Source organism: Lemur catta, chromosome 2, assembly GCF_020740605.2.
Source record: "Lemur catta isolate mLemCat1 chromosome 2, mLemCat1.pri, whole genome shotgun sequence".
Taxonomy (NCBI): Eukaryota; Metazoa; Chordata; class Mammalia; order Primates; family Lemuridae; genus Lemur; species Lemur catta.
The window spans coordinates 7,544,342-7,561,862 of NC_059129.1; the positions used below are offsets into that span (position 1 = coordinate 7,544,342).

Sequence of the window (17,521 nt, forward strand, 5' to 3'; positions counted from 1 at the left end):
TCTGATTCAGGGGGTCTCAGGTGGGCCCTGAGAGTCTGTATTTCTAACAGCTCCCAGGGGGGCTGAGCTGCTGGCCCAGGGACCACACTCAGAGTGGCGGGCATGGAGAAATGCAGTCCCCTGCTGCGTTCATTTCCTGGGGCTGCTGTGACACAGCACCATGAAGCTAGTCCTTGCTGGGTGACTTGAAACAATAAAAATGTTTTCTCTCACAATTCTAGAGGCCAGACATCCAAAATCAAGGTGTCATCAGGGTTGGTTCCTCCTGAGGGGTCCAAGGAAGAAACCACCCCGGGCCTCTCTCCCCGCTTCTGACGACGGCCAGCAATCCCTGGCGCTGCTGGGCTTGTGGCCCCATCATTCCAATCTCTGCCACATTTCCAGGTACTTATTGCAGCAACAGTCCATTTCTCTGGTACCAATTTCTGTCTTGGTCCGTTTCGTGTTGCTGTAACAGAATCCCATAGACTGGGTAATTTAGAGACAACAGAAAGTTATTTCTCACAGTTCTGGGGAGCTGGGAAGTCCAAGATCAAGGTGCCGGCACATTTGGTGGCTGATAAAGGCCCGGTCTGCACTCCCAAAATGGCACTGTGAACGCTGCATTCTCCGGAGGGAGGAACACGGTTCCTCATGTGGCAGAAGAGCCAACAGAGAGAGCCCACTCCCACAAGCCCCTTTGCAAAGGCATTAAAGCCACCCATAAGGGCAGAGCCCTCACAGCCCGATCACCACGTAAAGATCCCACCTCTTAATACTGCTGCAATGGCAATCAAACTTCAGCATGAGTTTCGGAAAGGACAGACATTCAAACCACGGCAGCTGGCGATCCTTGGCATTGTTGACCTGTAGCCGCGTCATTCCAATCCCTGCCTCGTTGTCACATGGCCCTGTGCCTCTGTCTCCACGAGTTCTAAGGATCCCAGTCATACCGGGGTAGGGGCCCACCCTACTCCACTATGACCTTCTGTTAACCGATTACACCTGCAGAGACCTGTTTCCAAGTCAAGTCAATTTTTGAGAGGATTAGGACTTGGACATACATATCTTTTTGGGAAGACACAGTTCATCCCATAACATCTGTCCTGGGACAAAAGAGCCCAAAGAAAATAAGCGAGACCATGAGGGCAGCTGCACTTAGGCTCACTTCTTGTCAACAGGAGCCTGGGAGCTAGGACCTGAGGGGCAGGAAGGCGCAGAGAGGGCCCGAGGACTGGAACAGCAGCCAGCCAGCAGGAAGCCACTAAAACCAGGTGGCAGTTCACCGAGGTTGAAGAAATTAGGAGACCTTTATTCTTGTTTGTTTTCACCCTCGCTCTGAGTGGGGTGAGCTTTTTTTGCACTGGACATAGAGAGTAGAATTCTCCCATTTAAGTCCTTTTTTTCCTGAAGAGCTACTAGATTCTGCTAGAAAGTGGGTGGAATCCGATGGCATCATGTGATTAACTTGGGTCTATTACCTGGTTCTTGGGAGTTCGGTTTCCTCGTCTGCAAAATGGAGAGAATCCTGTCTTTCCTTACACTTTTATTCTTGACCATTTTAATGTTTCTGGAAGGAGGATGCGTCCACTAATGGTTGCAAATGCTTAATATAGTGCTTACTTCCCGCCCCTACCTCCCAAAGCTGTAACAGAACTGGCGTACTTTAAAATGTACGGCATTTTAGAAACAGTGGCCCTCGGTGCGGAAACCTAACTTAGCGGTTATTTAATGGGAAAACTGAGTGAAGCCACATTCATTCATTCAGCAAATACTGAATCACTACGACAACCTGCCTGTGGGAGTCTCATTAAAGTGGTTTATTTTCATTTTTTATTTTTTTAGAACAGCCTATGACATTTTTTGAAGTATTCTTGCTTTTTGGCAACTAAAGGAAGTTCCAGATCCACTTTGACTGGTTTCTACCTCAAGACTTGGAATCAGCTCCTCTGTGAGGAGTCCTGGCTTCTCTGAGTGCAGAAGAGAATTAAAGACCAAAACTGGGGGCTGGGATTATAGGCAGGGGGTGGTGGAAGGCAAGAGCATGCCATTTCTGGGCCACTGTGAGTGGTGACAGAGCTCAAAAACAGAAAACGTCCTGGCTGGGCACGGTGGCTCTCACCTATAATCCCAGCACTCTGGGAGGCCGAGGTGGGATGATTGCTTGAGCTCAGGTGTTCAAGACCAGCCTGAGCAAAAGCGAGACACCGATTCTATCAAAAATAGGGAAAAAAATCAGCTGGACATAGTGGTGCATGCCTGTAGTCCCAGCTACTCAGAAGGCTGAGGCAGGAGGATCACTTGAGCCCAGGAGTTTGAGGTTGCAGTGAGCTATGATGATACCATTGCACTCTAGCCTGGGTGACAGAACGAGAGACTCTGTCTCCCCGCAAAAAAAAAGTCCTTTTAGGAGACAACATCATTTCTGCAGTATCTCTTCCAAGAATTCATAACCTGAATCTAATCATGAGAAACATTAGACAGACCCAAGTTAAGGTACATTCCTCAAAACAGCTGGCCTTTACTCTTCAAAAATTTCCATGTTGTGAGAAATCAAGAAAAGTTATGAACTGTTCCAGAATAACTAAATGCAATGGCAAGCCAGATTGTTTCTTGAACTGGGAAAAAAATGCTATAAAGGACACTGGAATATGAACTGTGCACTAGATAACCTCTTAGTTTTGATCTTTACACTCTGCTTACACAAGAGAATGTCCTGTTGCCAAAGTGCCACACTGAAGTCCTGCGGGGTAAGGTGGCACGTGTTCAATTTACTCGCAAACACTTCAGAAAACAAATACACACACACCACACTCACACAGCAAAATGTTAACAACAGGTGACTCTTGGTAAAGGGAATGCATCTGGTCTCTGTACTGTTCTTGCTACATTCCCACAAGTCTGATGTTATTTCAAAGTAAAAAAAAAAAATTAAGTCCTTTTAAGGATATTGATTCAAAATATTATTTTCCAATTTAACATATATTATTGCTGTATTTTATGGTTCTTTCATCTGGGGTTTCATCGACTACTAAAACACCCCACCACATTGAAAGCAGTAAGTTTTGTAATTGCTGTGTGTGTGTGTATTTTTGTTTACGGGTTTATCTGGTGCTCCAAATAATCACAGATGCTAAATGGGAAATTTTCATTGAAATTGCCCAAAGATATAGAATTAAGTTTATAATCAACACATAAATGTTTTCAATCGATTTTAACATTAAGAAATATTAAGTTCAATAAATTGAGCTTTGAGCAACAACACATTTACTGAGCACCTGTTATTTACCAGGCACAGCGCTAAATCAGAGGGGAGTGAACGAAATGGACCAGGTCCCGCCTTCCTAGACGTTACTAGTCTCCTTCAGAAAGGCAAAGAAGTCAAGGAGCTATTTCAGCACACTGTGAAAAGTGTCATTAATGGGGTAGGTAGAGTCACATAACTCATATAGCACGATCACTGTCCAATCAGAATGCACAGTGGTGCCGGGTCCCACCAGCTGGCCCTGCTGTCCCCGGAGGTAACCCTTTAGTTGCAGGGGCTCGTCCCAGGGCAGGGTATCTGTGAGGCTCTTGGCTATTTACTGACATTTTAACAGAGATAGGGACCCAAGAGGTGGACATGACAGCTGGCCATAAGGCCTGGGGTAGACACCAGGGCCGTGGGGACCAAGAGGAGAGGCACCTCGCTCAGAGTAGGCAATGCTGCTTCGCAGTGATCAGGATTAAGATCTAAGGGACACGGGGCTTGTTCTGGGGGTGACAAATGTGTTCTGGAGTTACACAGTGGTGATGGTTGCACAACCTTGTGAACATACTAAAAACCACTAAACTGTACACTAAAGGTGTGAATTTTATGGTATAATTCTCTCTCTATTTAAAAATGTATTTTCAATTTTTTTTTTTTTTTAAAGATCTAAGAACAAATTTAGGTGACAGACTGAGAAGTCAGTGTATACAAAGGCTGGGAAAGAGCAGGAACACGGAGGCTCACGGTACGTGGCCCCGAATGGCCTTGGATATCCAAACGCACAGCCAGACCCACGAGGCTGGCCTGTTTGTCACCTGGCGGTGACTTCAAGAGGTTTAGGGAGAAAACCACAGAATCAGAGCTGAATTGAAACTCAAGGCCTCTCGCAGCCCTGGAAAATGGTAGAAATGCTTTCGTCAGGGTGATGTTTTCTGCCCGCTGTCGTCAGGGGTGGGGTAGAGGGTTGCAAACCCGGGTGCTCGTAGGGCCAGGCTGGTGAATAAGCCAGCCGGCTGGGTCAGGGCTGAGGCTCACCCAGAGCGGGCAGGTCAGCCAGCTGAACTCCAGCAGCTTTTCAAATCAGCAATGCAGATTCTAAAAAATATTAACTTATTGAGGTGAACTTCACACCACATAAAATTAAGCATTTTAGGTGACCCATGCAGTGGCACAAAGTGAACTGTTCATACTGCTGTTCCGAAGCCCGGGACCTGGTGGGCAGTTTCTCCCCACGCCCCCTCCTCCCAGCCCCGCAGCCACCAACCTGGCTTGTCTCAGCGCCTTCAACGACTCTGAGGAACCCAGATTTTCAATGTGATCTTTTCCGATTTTTAAATTTAAATTCAAATTCATTTAAAATACCACCCTGGCCTAAGAGAACATGTTTGAGGCTTGGAGTCAGTCGGCTGACTGTCACTTTGCAATTTCTATTCTAAAGTATTTTAAAGTCCAGGGGAGAAAGACATCTGCATTTGAATTGAGGGAAAACGCAAGGATCCACGAACACGAACACGCTTTGTGCCTGTCTCTGAGTCATCCTGGAAGCCCCCTTGCTCCTGTAACACAGGAGGGGTGAGCGGCTGCCACGGAACCCCCAGGGCCGAGCACCCACATGAACAGGACAGCCTCGGCCCCGGGGGCTTTTGCCCTTGCATTCCAACCCCAAGTTATCAAGTTGGTCCTTACTAAGGAAACGTCTCACCAGAATATGCGGCTAAGCCTTGTGTCAATGTATCAACTCTCCCCTCTCCAGTGAAGGTGGACACACACACACACACACACACACACACACACACACACACACTCTTAAACCGTGCAAGCATTCCCTACTTATCCAGAAATGGACAACCCAGAAAAATATGCCCAGTCACTCAGGGCATATCAGTGTCACATTGCAGGAGCTTCTGACACCCATTTTGACACGCACTGAGTCAGCATCTTTAGGGATTGAGCCCAAGACCCTGTGGTTTTGGCCCGTGGTTCACTGGAGTTCCCTGGGGACGCTGAGGAAGGTGAGGTCCCCTGGGAGTGCGTGCCCTGCAGCCTGGGCCCGACCTGCCGCCTTCCACCGCCATGCTGCAGTCTCAGAAGCCCCTGTCGTGCAGCCAGCACACACCGGGGCAAAGGTCAACACAAGCCGCGTTCCTGAGTGTGTCCCTGGAGTTCAGCCACTTCAGGCTACCAGCATCTCCCGCTCGGTCCCCTTCATGGGCCTCCTAACAGATGTCACAGCTTCCTTTCCTATCCCACAGGACGCACAGCAGTCACAGGCGGCTGTCCCATGTGTCAATCAGATTCCTCCTCTCCTCTGCTCAAACCTCTCCAAAGACTGCCCATCAAATGCAGAGAAAATTCCAAATTCTCCACTGGGCTCTTCAAAGCCCTACACAATCCCTCCCCAACTGAATCTCCAACTGTCTTCACATCCCACTGTCCCCCCTTCTATACCCTGACCCAGTTCTGACAATCCCCAGAATACACTAAACCCACATCCCAACCCCAGGACCCTTGCACATGCTGTTTCTTTTGCCAAAATGCTCTTCCCATAGATCTCTGCATACCGAGCTCCTCCGCCAGGTCTCAGTCCACAGGCCTCTCTTTGCAAAGGGCTCCTCTGAGTCCTCCCTGACCTAAGGATGCCCCTTAGGTCCTCGGTCCCTTTTTATCAAATTCCCCCTCATAGCATTTACCACTCTCAGAAGTTACTTTATTTAGATATTTGCTTATATGTGTATCGTCTTCTCCCTAAGTAAAATGTCAGCTCCACGAAAGCAGGAACCAGGCCTTGTCTGGTTTTCTCTGTGTCCCCTAGAACAGCGCTTGACACATAAAGGCCCTTAAAAACTTTTGTTGGTTTAATGAATAAATGAATGAGCGAAAGAATAAACCAGTAGTTCCCAAAGGGGGAGGTGATTTGGGTGCCCTCCAGCAATATCTGGAGACATAAAAATTTTGGTTGTCCCAGCTGGGGGTCTGCTACTGGCAAGGCCAGGGACACTGCCGAACACCTTATAAAGCACAGGATGGCACTTGCCATATAGAACGATCTGGCCCCAGAAGTCAGCAGTGCCAACCCTGGAATAAATAAATGAGTGAATTGAATGCTCGAGGTCCATGCAGCCAAGCTGCTGCCCAAAATGAAGCATCAAGAAACCTGACCCAAGTCCCTTTCCTGTTCCCAAATGGCCTTCCCAGATTGTATGGGTCACAGGTCAGCAGAAAGCACCCTTCAGTGGTTCTGTCGTGGGCACAGCTTGTGCAATAATTTCATGGGAACGACACAAGGAAGGGGAAGTCAAGCCATCTGGGATGTGAGGAGTTAATTTCAAAATATGTAATGCCGTGCCCTAATCAAAGAGAACTGAAATTTGTCTAGTTCCCTGATTCTGTGGGTTCTTTTCCTTGGTAATCAAGGACCTTCCTTAAAATTAAACAATCGGCTCTTGGTGGGACCTGCTTATGTGTCCTATCTTTGCAAAGCAGATTTTAGAGGGCTGGCAACAAAGATCCCACCCAAAATATCAACAGTGCTGCAGTGGGGAGAATGCTCCTAGGTGCGGAGGCAACTCTGCGTTCTCATGTACTCCCCTGAGTCAGCATCAGATGGAAGCCCTGAGCCTGTGGTCCCACAGCAAAGCTTGTCCCCAAGGGTCTTGCCCTGTGTAAGTATCTGACCCCTCTAAGCACAATGTAATATAAGATATGGATTCTAGAGCCAGATCCCAAGGGTTCAAATCCTCTCCTTTTTTTGAAATTTATTTTTAGAGATGGGATCTCACTATGTTGCCCAGGCTGGCCTTGAACTCCGGCCTCAAGAGATCCTCCCACCTCACCCTCCCAAGTAGCTGGGGCTAAAGGTGTGCTCCACCACTCCCACCTCAAATTCCCTCCATGGAGTGCCCAAATGCGACATTGGGCAAGTCACTCAGCTCTCTCTCTGCCTCAGTTTCTTTGCCTTTGACTCTGATGAAATAATCATACCCACCGCACAGGTCTGTAATGCAGATGAAATGCATTAACCTAAGTAAAACACCTGGAATAGCGCCTGCATTTAGTAAGTGCCAGATAAGTGTCTACTTTTATTATTATAAGTGTCTATTATTTCTCATCCACTATAACTTCCCCTAAAAGCTACCAACAATTTCATTTGGGGCTTATTTTGGGGACAGCTTTTGTATCCAACAAGGAAGGTAAACTCACTGGGGAAGACTTGCTGAAAGGCAAAATGTCACTGAACAGGCCACTTGGGGACCTGCAGGGTAGTTCCTATTTCAAGTGATGTTTGCCTTAAGATCTGGCCCCACTAACGTGACTTCCTGCAGCGGCCGAGACCAGAAGACAGCGTTCTTCTCGATTTGACGCCCACGAGGCCGAACAAGGACCAACAGAGAAATGCTGACCGAACCTGGCAAACCAACAAGCTCTGACAATTCAGGCCAAAATCAGATCCAAGAAATCTGTCCAGGGTGGGAGGAGACTGACCTACCTCGGGGGTCCTCTGCATTCGGAGGACTCTTGTGAGGACAGTGCCTTGAAAGCATAAACATAACCTTCCACAGGAGGGACAATTTCCAACTCCGGGGAGGACCCCAGTGTCACCCCCTGTTCCAGCTGAGGACTTGCCTCCACTCCAGCCCAGGACATGGAAGTCCCGCTTAAGGTGAGAATAATTGGTGCCATTTATGAAACCTATACAGGGAGCCAGTGGCCCTGCTAGGTTTGTTACATATGTCCGCCGTCTCATTTATTATAGTTCTCTTTACATAACCTTGTGATAGAGCTGACATTATCCCTATTTTACAGATGAGAAAACTAAGGATCTGGAAGGTGCCATGGTCATTGTTCAAGTTCAAGGTCACTGTGAGTAAAGGGCTAATATCAGGCCTTGGCTGATGTAGGCCTGCCCAGGAATGACCTGTGTCTGCCACAGCACTGAGAATTCACGGGACTGTCGCATATGCCTGCTCCCTGCGCCCAGGGTAGAGGGACCGTGAGCTGGCAGGCAGGCCTTGGACCTGGGTGAACAGAATCGTAGACAAGGTTGGTGGGAAAGAGAGGCTGTAGCTTCTAGGATTCAAGGTGACCCAAAGCACTTCGGCTCTTGCCCACGGCAGCCAAACACGGCCCATGTATGAGCAGAACAGAAGGAGCTGGGGTGGGGGTAGTGGCTGGATCTCCCGATGAGCTGAAGATGCCGTGCCCCTGCCTCGCATCCTCCTAGAGTGCCGAGGAAACAAAGTTTTATGTGAAAGCTTAGCTATGCCTCCTGAGGCATCTGCCAACTCAAGCCGGTAACCACACCGTGGGAGCACAGCCACCCGGCTAAGGAACGGTGCACCTGAGGCCCCAACCTAGGCCCAGGTTCCTCCTGCTCCCCAAGGCAGCTGGAAGCCCGTAATACTCACTAACAGCTGGTCTGCAGCGCAGCGTGGCTGAAACAGAGCTATCGTATGACCTGGCGATTCTACTCCGGGGTACGTGCCCAAGAGAACTGACACGTCCACAGATGTTTATAGCAACATATTCGTAAGAACCAAAAAACAAAAACAACTCAGATGTCCATCAGCTTAGGAAGGGATAAACAAACTGTGCTATCTGTACAATGGACTATTATTTAGCCATCAAAAAGAATAAATACAGATAAAATACCAAAACACGGACAGTTCTAGAAAACATGCTAAGTGAAAGAAGCCAGACAAAAGGCCACATATTGTATAATTTTATGTGTCAACTAGACTGGGCGAAGGGATGCCCAGATAGCTGGTGAAATATTATTTTCTGGGTGTGTTGATGAGGACATTTCTAGAAAAAAAAATCAGCATTTGAATCAGCAGACTGAAAACAGAAGATCTACCCCCACCAATGGGGGCAGGCATGATCCAATCCTTCGCATGCCTGAACAGAACAAAAATGCAAAAGGAAAGGGAATTTGCTCTCTGCTCGAGCTGTGATACCCACCTTCTGCTGTCAGACATCAGAGCTCCTGGTCTGGGGGCCTTTGGACTCACACCAGGACTTACATGTCAGCCCCTCTGTGTGGGGGCTTTTGAACTGACACTGACACCACTGGCTGCCACGGTCCTTAGACCTTTGGGCTTGGATGGGCGTCATGCCACCAGCTCCCCTGCGCCCCCAGCTTGTGGGGGCAGACGGTGGGACTTCTTGGCCTCCGTAATCGTGTGAACCAATCCCTCAAAATAAATCTCTTTCTATATATTTGTATTATATATGTCCTACTGGTTCTGTTTCTCTGGAGAACCCTAACACACACGGATTTCATTTATATAAAATGTCCATAATAGGCAAATTCATAGAGACAGAAAGATCAGTGGCTGCCAGGGGCTTGGAGAAGGGAAAACGAGAAGTGACTGCTTCAGGGTTTCCATGTAGGGCGATGAAAAAATTCTGGAACTAGAGAGTGGCGATGGTTGCACAACCTTACAAATATACTTAAAACCACATTGAACTGTACACTTTAAAAGGGTGAATTCATGGTATGTGAATTATATTTCAATGAAAAACACACACAGGCCGGACGCAGCGGCTCACGCCTGTAATCCCAGCACTCTGAGAGGCTAAGGTAGGAAGATCGCTTGAGGTCAGGATTCGAGACCAGTCTGAACAAGAGCAAGACCCCGTTTCTGCTGAAAATAGAAAAAATTAGCTGGGTGTGGTGGCGCACACCTGTAGTCCCAGCTACTCAGGAGGCTGAGGCAGGAGGATCACTGGAGCCCAGGAGTTGGAGGTTGCTGTGAGCTATGAAGCCACTGCACTCTAGCCTGGGTGACAGAGTGAGCCTTTGTCTCAAAAAAACAAAACAAAAAAGAACACATACACACAATAATACACTAGAAGCAAACACAACAAAAATAAAAACAGATAAATGGAACTACATCCAACTTAAAAATTTGCGTGCATCAAAGGATGCAATCAGGAGAGTGAAGAGGCAATCCTCTGGAATGGGAGAAAATATTCACAGATCATATATCTGATAAGGGGTTAATATCCAGAATATATAAAGAACTCCACAACAAAAAAATCAAATAAACTGATTAAAAACTGGGCAAAGCACTGGAATAGACATTTCTCCAAAGATGATACACAAATGAGACTACCCACATGAAAAGATGCTCACTAATCAATAGGGAAATGCCAACCTACACCACAATGAGACACTCCCTTGCACCCCTTAGGGTAGCTAACGTCAAACACACAGAACACGCTGGCAAGGATGTGGAGAAACCAAAACCCTTGGACACTATTGATGGGATTGTACAATGGTGCGACTGCCATAGACAACAATACAGAGGTTCCTCCAAAAATTACAAATAGAACTACCATGTGGTCCAGCAATCCCACTTCCGGGTATGTATCCCAAAACACTGAAGGCAGGGTCTCAAAGAGATATTTAAACCCCCATGTCCACTGCAGAACTAGTCACAACAGCCGAGCAGTGGGGACAACCCAGCATCCGTGGATACAGGTGGACAAAATGTGGTACATTCCTGCAATGGAGTATTCTTCAGCCTTAAAAAGGAAGAAAACCCACACACATGCTACAACATGCACGAACCTTGAGGACATTACGCTCAGTGAAATAAGCATGTTGGACAAATACGTATAATTCTACTTTGACGAGGTGACTCGAGCAGTCAGATTCATAGAGAGACAGAAGGTGGGATGGTGGTTACCAGGCGCCAGAGAAAGGAGAGATGCTCAACGGAACCGAGTTTCACTTTTACTAGATGAAAAAGTTCTGTTTCACAACATCGTGACCAAACTTAACACTACTGAGCTGTACAATTAAAAGTGACTAAGTGATGGCAAGTTTTATGTTGTGTTTTATCACTATAGAAAAAGTAAAAAGAAATCAAATGTTAGCCCATCGGGGGGAAACACACACAGCACCAGACCCAACATCTCCTCCACCCGCCCTGCCCTGTGCCGTGGAATCACACCTTCCACTGACCCCGTAAGACGCCCTTCCCTGGGGCCCCCCCCGCATCACCACACTGCACCTCACTGACCTGGAACCAGGGACAGGAGGAGCAGGGACCACATCTCCATCCCCAGGGCTTAGCCCAGCGCCTGGCACCTAGCAGGTGTTGGATAAATATCTACTGAATATGTTGTATAGCACCCACGTGGTGAAGTCAGGCTGGCACAATTGTCCCCATTTTGCAGACAGGTCGATGGAGGCTCAGCAAAGCAAGGTGACCTGTCCCAAACCACGAAGCCAGCAAGTGGTAAAGGAAGTGGACCCAATATCCCAGGCTCCTGTTATAGGACCCCTTGCATAATGTCACCTCCCTTCAAAGTCTACCTGGAATCCATTTCTACAAGGAATTTATGAATAACAATTTTTGGCCTAAACTAGTAATTCTTAACTTTTTTGTATCATGGACCCATTTGATAACCCAAATAAACTCTGGACCAAAGCCCATCCTCAGACCCTCAGTTGAGAATCCCCCTCCACACTGCTATCCAGGTGAGTTCATTTATTCTCAGGATTTTAGAACCCCCTCTATATTCCTACACATCAGGAAGGAATGGGGGTGCTATTGTAAATCCATGTTCCTAGGCCCATCCCCTGTGAACCTGGTCAGCCCAGGCCACACCCAGGAATCTGCGTTAGGGACACCAGAGGATTCCGGGATTCCCAGATCTTTGACTGCAGCCCTCATGACTCTGAGAGCTACTGGCCCCTCCTTCCAGCTGCTCACTGAACCTGGCTACTAGAACATTCCACTGCAACCTAACAAGGACCACTGTGAGCTCAACATCTTTCCTCCATAAATGCTCCTTTGGCTGGGTCACCGGATCAGAAGCCTGAGTGTCACCCTTATGCCTGTCCCCACCCCACAGCTTGACCACCCTCAAGGCAGGCTGGCTCTACCTCTTGTGAGCCTCTGGTTCCTTCTCTCTGCCACCCCTGCCGGTGTCCTGGTCCCAGCTCACCCTGCAATCCTGATGGCATCACTGCCCTGCACAAAGTCCCTCAGTGGTGACCGAACCCTAGAACTGCAACGTCCAAACCCATAGTCACATGGGGCCATTTACATTTAATTAAAATTAAATAAATAATATCAAAGCGTCTGCCCCTCAGTCACAATGGCCACATTTCAAATGTTAGTAGCCACAGGGGCCACCGTATGGGACACCACAGATACAGCACATCCCCCTCCTTGTAGAAAGTTCTAGTGGACACTGCAGCTCTAGAACTCAGCCTATGACCCCTCCAGGGTCTAGCCCCAGCCTCTCCGCAGGCCACTCCCCAGCACCCCTGGCCTGGGGCCACACAAACTGCGCTCAGCACCCTAAACTCATGACCTCACCCCCAAGCCTCTGCACGGGGTATCGACCCTTCCCTGCCTCGTCAACTCCTACCCGACCTTCAGGTCCAGCCCAGGTACCACTGCCTCCTCTGACCAAGACAAGGGCCCACGCTTCTGCCTGTTACAGCATTTAAAACAATGAGTTGTAGCAGCTAGTGACATGCCGACTCCCTTCCCCCAAACCAACGGTTTTGCACCAGGGGTGAGTTCACCGACCCCGCCAGAGGACGTCTGGCAATGTCTGAGACTGTATGGCGGGCTGCTGCTGGCATCTGGGGGGCAGAGGCCAGGACATCCTACAACGCACAGGGCAGTCCCCACAACAAAGAAACACGTGGCCTAAAATGTCAGAAGCATCAAGATTAAGCAACCCAGCCCTAGACTAGGCAGCTCTGTCAAGGTGGGGGCTGTGTCCTGTACACTGCACGTCCCCAGCCACCAGCCCGGCGTCAGCACATGGGAAACACTCAACAGAGACTGAACACTAGACCGGGCGCAGTGGCTCACGCCTGTAATCCTAGCACTCGGGGAGGCGGAGGCGGGCGGATCGTTTGAGCTCAGGAGTTAGAGACCCCGTCTCTACTAAAAATAGAAAGAAATTATATGGACAACTAAAAATATATATAGAAAAAATTAGCCAGGCATGGTGGTGCGTGCAAGTAGTCCCAGCTACTCGGGAGGCTGAGGCAGGAGGATCGACTGAGCCCAGGAGTTTGAGGTTGCTGTGAGCTAGGCTGATGCCACAGCACTCACTCTAGCCTGGGCAACAGAGTGAGACTCTGTCTCAAAAAAAAAAAAAAAAAAAAGAGACTGAACACTTAATGGGTTCGGATGTTCCATAAAATTCATTATCCGGGATTCCAGTTCTCCTACGCTGTCTTCATAATGGTAGGGTGAATCACGGCCCCCTCAAAACATCCAGGTCCTACTCCCCACCAGCTGTCATTGTTAACTTACATGGCAAAGGGGACCCTGCAGACATGATTCAGGTAAGGATCCTGAGATGCGGAGCTTATCCCAGATTATCGGGTGGGCCCTACATGCCATCACAACTGTCCCTGTAACACAGGCACAGGGAGACTTCATGCACACACACAAGGTCACATGAAGGTGGAGCAGAGATTTGAAGATGCTACGTTGCTGGCCTCAAAGATGGAGGAAGGGACCACAAGCCAAGGAATGCCACCAGGAGCTGAAAAAGGCAGGGAACAGACTCCCCCCTTCAGTGTCTCGGAAGGGAGTGGGCGCCGCTGACACCTTGGTTTCTGGCCTCCAGGACTGTAGGAGCATAAACTTGTTGTCTTAAACTAACACGTTTATGGTAATTTGTTATAGCGGCTGTAGGAATCTAATAGTCTATTCCAGTCTGGGGTTTACTGGATTTGAATCACAGAATTCAAAAACAGAGACTTTAAAAGGAATGGCATTCAGGTGCCAGGGCCCCACACCTGCCAGCTCTGACTGCTGAAGGGGGGGGCGGGGCGGGGCCGGGTGAGTGAGTGCAGCTGAGCTGCGGGTGTTCTAGACGTGGAAGCTGCCTGGGCCCTCAGCAAACGTGTTCACGGGTCAGTCCTCATGTCTTGGTCCTGCCGCCTTCCGGGATGCTGAAGGTTTCAGGCAGGCAAGTGACCTGACCCAGGGCAAGTCTGGCTGGCTGGAGTTGCACAGGGATTAGAATAAAAATCAAGCCCTTTCCCACTCATCCAGCCATAGTGGCCTTTCCCTGACCTTCCAACACAGCCTCAGGGCCTTTGCACTTGCTGTTCCTTAGCTTAGAACACTCTTCCTCTGGAGTCTCCCAGAGGTGGCTGCTTCTCATGACTCAGAGATCACCTCAAACATCACCTCCTCAGAGAGGCCCTCCTAGGTTGCACTAAGGGCTTTTCCGGCTACTTCCTGTTTCATCACCCAGCTGATTTCCTTCTTACACTCAGTAATTATCTTACTAATCTCTTTGTTCACCTGTTCAGTGTTAGCTCCGCCCTCCCCCACCCCCCCCACCGCATTGCAGGTTACACGAGGGCAAGGACCTTGTCTGATGTGTCCACAGGTGTGTCCCTGAGCCCCATGCCTGGCACACAGTCCGTGCTCAATATATTTTGAACGAAGGAATAAGTGAATGCATTTGCAGCTTTAGGGAATGCGTACCCAAAGCTCAATCCCAACGTACCTGATCTTGGCTTTCCTGAAGGCGAGCTCCTCTTCGTTGCCGAAGTCCAGGGACACATCCTCAGTATCGTCCACCAGGGCCTGGGGGGACACAAGGGCAGGTGGCAGGCCCGCCCTGCACTCCTGGGCTGGTCTCCACTATGCATCTTGCTGGGTTCCCAAGTGGCCCCTCAGAGCTGGCGGGGCGTAAGGCGAGGCCTTGTCCACCCTCCCGACCACCGGGCTCCAGCCCAGCCCGGGCCCGGCTCGGCGCATCCCTGCTGCTCCCGGCTCCTCCCAGCGCCAGCATCCCCGCCGCCTACCTGCTTCATCCTCCCGGAAGCCCACCTGGCGCCCGCGCCCCAGGCTCGATCCCCGAGGGTCGCCGCCGAAGGGCGCGGATGCAGGGCGGGCGCAGAGGGTCCGGCTCCCGCGCCCCTCGGGGTTGCTACGCGCAGGTCGCGGGTGGGGGCGGGGCGCGCGGGCCTAGAGCGCAGTCGCGGGCCGTGGGCGGGGGCGGGGCCGGGGCTGGAGGGGGTCCGGGCGAGGGGGGCGCGGGGGAAGGCGCCAGGACCCAGGGCCGAGGCCGCGGGTGCAGGGCGGAGGGCGGCCCTGGAGAGTAGGGGTGGGGGGTCGTGCGTGTGCGGATGCTCCGTGGATGTCCAGGGAGCGAGCGACGCGGGAATGAATGAACGTCGTGGGGCAGCCGCATCCCGGGTTGGGGGCGGGTCGGGGCTTCCCGGCAGTCTCCACGCCCAGGTCGCCCCGGGCCCCTGTGCAAAGCGGATTCCCAGGCCCGGCCCAGGGGATTCCGGAGGCCGGGACCGGGGCCCTGGCATCTGCCCTTAAACGGGTGACGCCGCTGCAGCCGGTTTCGGAACGGGGTGCCAGGCACACTGAGCACAGAGTGTTGTCATTATTGTCGGCAGGAATTGCAGCCTTTCTCCACGTGACGGTCTTCCTGGCTACCTCCCGGGAAAGAAAGCCTGTCACCTGGGAGTGTTTCCTGGCCCAGGACACGGTCTCTCCCCCTCCTCCCTGCCGAACCCCCACAGGGGCAGAGGGCTGAGCACGAAGATGCCAGAGCCGCTGGTCCTGCCCTTCAGTCTTCTCGCCGGGGGCAATAGGTGCCTCTTCCTCACCCCTGGTGACCCCAGAACGGGCAGCTGAGCCGCAAGCTCCTGACTCAGTTTACCCACTGCTGGACCCCATGAGTAGGGGTGGAGATAGGGTGCCTTCCCTTCCAATCCTGGGCCGCCAGGGGCTTTCTGCCCCCCACCCTCACCCCAGTTCCTTAAGCTGACCCCCACAAAGGGCCTGACCACTGTGTGTGGAGGGAGGTGCTTTCTCCTGGGCACAGAACGCCATCTTCAGAAGCCAAGACTTAGAAAAAGTATTTGCCAAACTGCTGCAATTCGAGTAGCTTCTAAAAGCCCCACTGCCCGGGTCCCGCCAAAGACCAGCTAAATCAGGCTCTCGACAGGTGGAACCTGGCCCCGGGGTTGTCAAAGCTCCCAGGTGTTGAGCACCAAGATGGAGAACCTGTGTTTTATAGCAAACTGGTGCTTCTCGAGCCTCAACGTGCAAATGAATCACCTTTTAATGTGCAGTCACCTGGGCTCTGGTGAGAATGCAGATGCTGACTGGGGCCTGAGACTCTGCATTTCTGACAGCTCCCAGGAGAGGCTGACGCTGCTAATCTCTGGACCACCCTTTACACTGTAAGGCTCTAAACCACTAAGGCCTGCTTGCTCTTCCTGCCCTAAGGAGGCTCCGGGCTGCAGAAGTGTCAAACCGAGAGGCGCACTCCCCGCTGGGCCCCAGAGGCCTGGGAGGGGTGTGGGGAGAAGGGGCTGGTGGAGGGCAGCTGGAGGCCAGAAGCCGTTGCAGAAAACAAGGGGCTTTTCCTGTGACCCTGAGAATCAGCAGCTGTTGTGTCTGCTGACTTGGGGCTCAAAGAATCCCCCACAGGGGTGGGAGGTGGGAAAGCCCCCTTGGGATCCCCACTGGGGGCCAACTGTCATTCTCAGCCACTGAGTTGGGGATGCCTCCAGATATAGCCACAGTTCCTGCCATCTGGAGGTCACTCCCCTCTCCTGACCTGTCCACGTGGGAACAGAGGGCTGAGGCTGCAGATGCAGGGGCCAGCATGAGGCCCTGTTATTCCCTCCCCACGAGAAAGCACCCTCCCTCCACACACACCTGGACGGGGTCAGCTTACCGAACCTGGAGGGTGGGCAGAGAGCCCGAGGGTCATGCAGAGAATTCATCATCGATTCTAAAGCTGACTGTGGCAGAGTCACCTGTTATAAGGTGACTCTAGGCCTCCAGAATCTGCAGGGCCGGGCTTGGGAATCTGCTTTTAATAAGAACCTGGGGGGATTGCTTGGGGGCTGGACTTTTGGGAAGCAATGACCTTCTCCCCCTCACCGCTCTCTGCTGGTCTTGGCCCCGCACTGATCCCTGCAAGGAAGGGGTTCCAGGCCCAGACAGCCACCGGCCTCTGGATGACCCCTGGAGGTGAACATCTGGAGTTGGCAGGCCTGACTAGAAACATGACAGGGTGGCCATGCGGGAAGGCACAGCGAGGTCCAAGGAAGAAGGAGCCTCTCTCCCATGCGCTGCCTCCTGGGCTCATCGACCTTGTCGGGCAGGCGGTGGGACATGGAAGTCAGCCTTGGATTTTGACCTGGGCAGACCCCGGTGCATGGCCCCAGCTGTGCCCAGTGTGGGCGCAGGGACACAGCACTTAGACACACAAAAACATAAGGTGCTTTGGGCTGATATTCTGGCTGTGGGCAGATACATA

The 17,521-nt window shown here is 51.0% G+C and overlaps 1 protein-coding gene across 1 annotated transcript in view; it reads right to left on the bottom strand.

The window, feature by feature from the left end:
• Positions 1–15,551, bottom strand: part of TVP23A (trans-golgi network vesicle protein 23 homolog A) — a 29,050-nt gene extending 13,499 nt beyond the window's left edge. The window contains exons 1-2 of the mRNA XM_045542119.1: positions 15,036–15,551; positions 14,735–14,814 (exon numbers count right to left, since the gene is read on the bottom strand). Coding sequence (XP_045398075.1) covers positions 14,735–14,814; positions 15,036–15,551 — 596 coding nt within the window. The remainder of the gene's footprint in view (positions 1–14,734; positions 14,815–15,035) is intronic.
• Between the last annotated feature and the right edge of the window lie 1,970 nt (positions 15,552–17,521).